General features: G+C 30.4%; 1 protein-coding gene across 1 annotated transcript; it reads right to left on the bottom strand.

Annotated features, from left to right (window-relative positions):
* Positions 1-338: 338 nt before the first annotated feature.
* Positions 339-2,066, bottom strand: LOC131613007 (peroxidase 3-like). Its single transcript, XM_058884740.1, has 4 exons — positions 1,804-2,066; positions 1,538-1,729; positions 1,291-1,459; positions 339-932 (listed from the first exon to the last, which is right to left on the bottom strand). Exons 1-4 carry the CDS (start codon positions 2,011-2,013, stop codon positions 529-531), a joined length of 975 nt encoding a protein of 324 aa, XP_058740723.1. The 5' UTR covers positions 2,014-2,066; the 3' UTR covers positions 339-528.
* Between the last annotated feature and the right edge of the window lie 3,788 nt (positions 2,067-5,854).

Below are 5,854 nucleotides of genomic sequence, written 5' to 3'. Positions count from 1 at the left end.
CGAGAGGGGGGAGGGATGAATTAAGATGGTTAAGAAAATCTAAGTCCAACAACAATTCTCACAGTATCTTACACAAGATAAAATATTCTATTGAGTAAAATACAAGATTTGCAGAGCATTAATACGACAAAACTCTTACAGGTATTTTTTTACTTTCTCATCACTAATGGAATTGTGTCATTGATGTGTACAATGATGTAATGGACCTTTAGGTCAATCAAAATGATTGAGTTAATTAACCCTTGAGATATCGCATGCGCTTTCCAGTATACTACAATGGTCCCTTTGATATAGTGGTGCTAAATGAATGATGTAATATATTATGGCAACTTGCATCATAAAACATATCTTTTATTTATTATTACTTGAATTTGAATACATATAAAAATCTCAAACATCACAAGCCCAAAATAATTCACGACAAAAGAATAGAAATTGTAACTAAATTAAAATACAGAAAAGTGAAATTAACAACGGTCAATTAAACCACAGAAAAATTTAACCACTGTTAATTAAACCAATAATTATTTAATTAACAATAGAGCATTTCCTCCTAATCTCTCCATCAGAACCGGAAAGGACACCAATGGCTCCCATCCTCTTCATTGACTGACCAAACTCAGTGAAGAATTTGTTTTGTGAAACCAACTCATTAACAATGTTCCTTGACTGTTTGGTTGTGAGAAGAGTAGCATCTGATGTGAATAGACCTTTGTTCTGGAGAAGGATAGGATAATAGTCGCTATTAAAGTCTGTTGAACTATTAGGATCCATCTCCACCGTTGTGGTGGTGTCACTTAAACCTTGGCACTTGGTCTTCAAGAATTCGGCATAAGTTGGATTCAGAGAAGGATCTTGATCACCTTTTCCAGTGAAGTTGAAAAGCCTGTTGCTGAATAAGTTGCAATGTCCTATTCCAATTGTGTGTGCTCCTATACATATACAAAAGTTAATCAACGTGACACAAACACTTCAAAAAGCGTATATGCGTTTGACACGACACTGACACCTATGAATATATATATATATATATATATATATATATATATATATATATATATATATATATATATATATATATATATATATATATATATATATATATATATATATATATATATAGTGCGCTTTTCAAAATATATATTTGCATATGACATGACACTGACACATGAATTTACGTACACTTCAAAAGGCATGTGTGTGTCTCGCATGGCCCTGACGTGTGTGGTTACATTATTTATGTATGTGTAGCGTAGCGCAAGTTTGTAAAATAGATTGAATAAAATGTACCTGATAATACAACCAAGTCATGAAGAGTAAGCTTTTTACTAGCAAAGATTTGTCTGAGTGTTGTGATGTTATGGAAAGGTGCTGGGATATTGATGAGTGCTTCAGAGCTTTTGGAGACAATACCATCTCTTCTACCAGTAAGCACTTCCCACTTTTGTTTATTATTAAACTGTAACAATAAATATAAATGAATCAATCATGATGCTACATGCATAAATATAAACATAGAAGAATATATATAAATTACTTGGACAGAAACAGCATCTCTAGCAGTGAGTGCAAGTATATCAGCACATGAAACAATTCCAGGACACTTTGCTTCCACAGCATCTTTGATATCCTGTACCACATCGAAGCCTGATAACGATAAATTAGGAATAGCATCCTTCTCCGCAGTGTTACTTGCAGTGGACTCTATCAAAACCGAAGCATCACACCCCTGAAATGCAACCATATATCATCTTCAAAACAAGTTAAGTAATGTAAAGATAAAAAGATATGAATGTAGTTTACCCTAACAAAACAGTCATGAAAATGCAATCTTAGCAACTTGGCTGGAAGCTCAGGCCTTGAAAAAACATGTTGTTGGGTTATGTTCTTGACAATGTCCTCAGCTTGAGGACATGATTTCTTATAGAAATTCTTCCTGAGACTGCCTCCTTCACTGATCTCAAGGAAACTGAAAAGTATCATAGAAGCTACAAGGAAGAATCTCATCTTCATGTTTAATATAATTATTAACCTTTTGTGTATATATATTCTCTATTACTGTCTTAATTAGCAAGAGAGTTGATGATTTAACTTCAATGTAGTTGTTCTCTTTTATAGGCATTGCATGTCATTTTTCTATGAAAAAGCAGCTAAGCATCACATTAATTAATTTGAAAAATGACACTAAAATATTACCATAACTGTTCATGATTGTGATGAGAAGTATAATTAGAAGGGTTTTGTTTATAAATTATGATATTTGTTTCTTCCAGCAAAGTACAAGAAATTTGATATTTTGAATGTTTGAATTGGTATCTAGGTATCTATCTATCCAGTGCATTATGTTAATATGTTAATTTGGTGGTTGTGCAAATAATTCTGGTTGTTATCGTGATTAAAGGTCAATGACTAAAGTATGGCAAGCAAGTTTAAGAATTAATAAAAAAAATTGAATAATGAAGTCAATCCTGCTAGTGTCAACGACATGTTAACATTCTATTTTTCTATCAGACTTATGCTTCCAGGTTTCAAGAGGCACCGTTCTTTTATAAAATATTTAAAATTGAAAATTTTCAATCCATTTAGATTTTAAATTAAGCCGTACGGGTGAGAATAGGTCAGACCGATTAATAGAGGCCTACGGTCTAGCTTACATAGGCCCAAGTCAGACTAGACTTTTTTTTTAAATAGAAAAGACTTAGACTTTTTTAAAAGTCTATTTAACCAAAAAGGCTAGGCCACAAGCCATACAAAAAGTTTTTTTTATGTCTAGTAGGCCGACCAATTTAAATATATATGAATAATTTAATTATTATTATAATATTATATTCATACTTTGAATTAAAATACAAAATCAAACTTAGTCATTTTGATGAACGGATGAGAATTAACTGCAAAAACTTTATGAACAATGTCATAAGTTATTTTCTTAAGTTCTCTCAAACAAATAGTATCATAAAATTTATGTTCATAAGTAAAGTTGAATAAATCAGCACAAATAAGCATTTAGTCTTGTTGATATTTTAATTTGTTAGTCTATTTAAATATTAGTTAAATTTCTTATTTATAAATACTCAAATACAATAGGTTTTTATATAGGCTCTTAGGTCAAACAGGCCTTCGAAAAGGTCATGCTTAGGCCTAAAAATAAGTCTTTGATAGGCCACAGGCCAGACTTACTGACTTAGGCTTTGAAATTTTTGATAGGTCAGACTTGACAAAACTTAGCTCGACCCAGCATATTTCCACCCTAATGACATGCGTATTAATAAATTTTTATTAAATAATAGTGACTTTCGGTGCACAAATAAGTCTCCTCCAACCAATTTTAAAGACGGAGACCGGTTTTAAAATAATTTTTTTAAGTTAGTAGTTATATTTTAATATTATTATTATGTTATTTTTATTTTTTAAATATAATTAATTATTTTTAATCTGATTTCATATTTTGGGGGTTTTTTAAGTTCAACATTATTTATTAAATTATTGTATTGGATTTCATCAATTTATTTTAATTCATAATGAAGTCAGTTTTGAAGAGTGTTAACAATATACTTTTCAACACACAATCTTCTATTGATATATAGTTAATTAATAAATTTTTCTAAATTATGTTAGCTCCATATAATTTTAATGATACATGTAAATTGTAATATATTTTTGGTGAAGTTAGTTTTTGATTTTGATTATTGATAATGTGACATCAGAACATAAAATAGTAAAGGAAGAAATCTTTTTTAATTTATAAATGGAACATATTTATATTAAATTGTGTCGTGTTAGTTGTCCAAATTATTTTTATTGGTTTACTTTCTAATGTTGTAAAATATACTTCTACACCCACTCCACATTATAATTAACCCATGATATCATGTTAAATATGTTTGGATCTCAACGCCTAAAAGTTAATTTAAAGTTAGCTTAAGTGTTAAGGTTATCCTCACATAATTATACACTCAATAGTATGGAAACTTAAACAATGTGCGACCTTAAACAAACTTCAACAAAACAAATACATATTCAACATCCTCCCGACTCTGATACTATGTTAAATATGCTTGAATCTTATCCCTCAAAAGCTAACTCAAAATTTGAGGTTGCCTTAACATATTTATACATTCAATAACCTGAAAACCTAAGCAATGTGGGACTTCAAACAAGAGCATGTGTGTTGTCTATAATAACACATTGAAATGTTTGCGTGTGGGAGGAATAAACTCCTTTCATTTCATTGTCAATCAAAAAAATTGAAATGATATTTATCTTCAAGTGGTTTTGACGACGATGATCTCTCTAACGACAATCTTTTGTATTTGTGTTTAACATTGGGGGATGTACATGTAAATACTCTAACGGTGAATAAGAGTGTAAGTATAAAATTTAAGATTTAGAATAGTGTGTATCAGAATTTTTATTTTCCATTTGGCTTTAAAGTAAAGATTTCAGGGTTTAGACACATAGCAGATGAAATACAACGTGAGACTCTTAAATAAATAAGTTTGACTAGTATGATAGTATATAGAGGATGTTTCAATCACAAAAACAGGAGGAAATTAAATGATATATAGCCAACATGAAAATAAATATTCATTGAGGAGACATCGATTTCAAATTATATAAATGGCCATGTGTTTGGCTTGGCTCCACTGCAAGGAATCAATAACAATTTACCTAATATTCAATGAAATCAAAGAAAACATGAAAATTGTATCAGAATTAATGAAATAATCTGGTAGGTATTAGAGAAGATAAAGGATGAGAAGAAGTTGTTGATAAATAATAAGAAAAGGAAAAAAAGAATTGAAAGTCGTTGGAGAAACTAAACATTTAGAAAATTTTGTTGTTGAAGGGTACGAGGAAGAATTGGTAGATGGAGAAAAGAAATATAAAAAAGAGGGTGAAATATAACAAGGTTAATATCGATCAATTTATATAATCTATTGTTTCTTTGCTCAACCAAAACCAACAAGGAGAAACATGGAAGCCACATAATTTGTATCTCAAGTAGATGGAATTTCTCTCAAACAAATTTAAAAATAAGGATAATGTGTTATCTATGATACTTCATCCTCTCAAACAATCTATGTCATATTGGGGAAATGCAGAATGGTTGCAGATTGTTTCTCTGGGACGACATGACTAGCGATGATGAAGTATCATCATCCAGATGCTTTGATTTTCACATTGAGGATAGATCAAACAAGGTGGAAAAATTGAAGAAAAAGGTTGCATTGGAAAAGACAAAGAATTTCTGGATGATGATTGCAATTGTTCTGTCATAGATGTTTTTTGCAGTTGTGTATGATTTTAAGTAGTTTTTATGTGATCAATTTGTAAAACCTTTTTGGTATGTCATGGTTTGTAATTGTAAAACCTAATTGAAGTTTGTAATACAAACCAGTTTTCAAGTTACATTCATTGAAATAGACATAACATAAACTTTATCAACATAACATAAACATTGCAGGCTTCATTGTCGTCTTCGTCTTCTACTGAGTCGTCTTCTTCGCAAACCCTTCTTCGTGCTCTTCGTTCAATCTAATCCCTAATTTTGATTTAGTATGGGGTATAAAGAAGTGATGGATTTGTTAATAACACTTGGATATAATCAATAACTAAAATAAAATGTGATCTTTGAAATTAAAAATACCACGCGTATATAGTTTCAAATTTTTTCCAAAGATTCCATGACATATGGCTACTAGGGGGTTCTCTAAGGGAATATACATAACATAATGGGGAAATAAAAAAAACTTTACGAGGGGCTAAAACCTGAATTCGCTAACATTGCAGGGGGATTTATATATTTAACCCAATAAAAATAATGTTCATGTATTTGTGAACAGTGTCTACG

Source organism: Vicia villosa, linkage group LG6, assembly GCF_029867415.1.
Source record: "Vicia villosa cultivar HV-30 ecotype Madison, WI linkage group LG6, Vvil1.0, whole genome shotgun sequence".
Lineage (NCBI taxonomy): Eukaryota > Viridiplantae > Streptophyta > Magnoliopsida > Fabales > Fabaceae > Vicia > Vicia villosa.
Note: the sequence above shows the minus strand (reverse complement) of the source record. Positions and strands in the feature narration are given on the sequence as shown.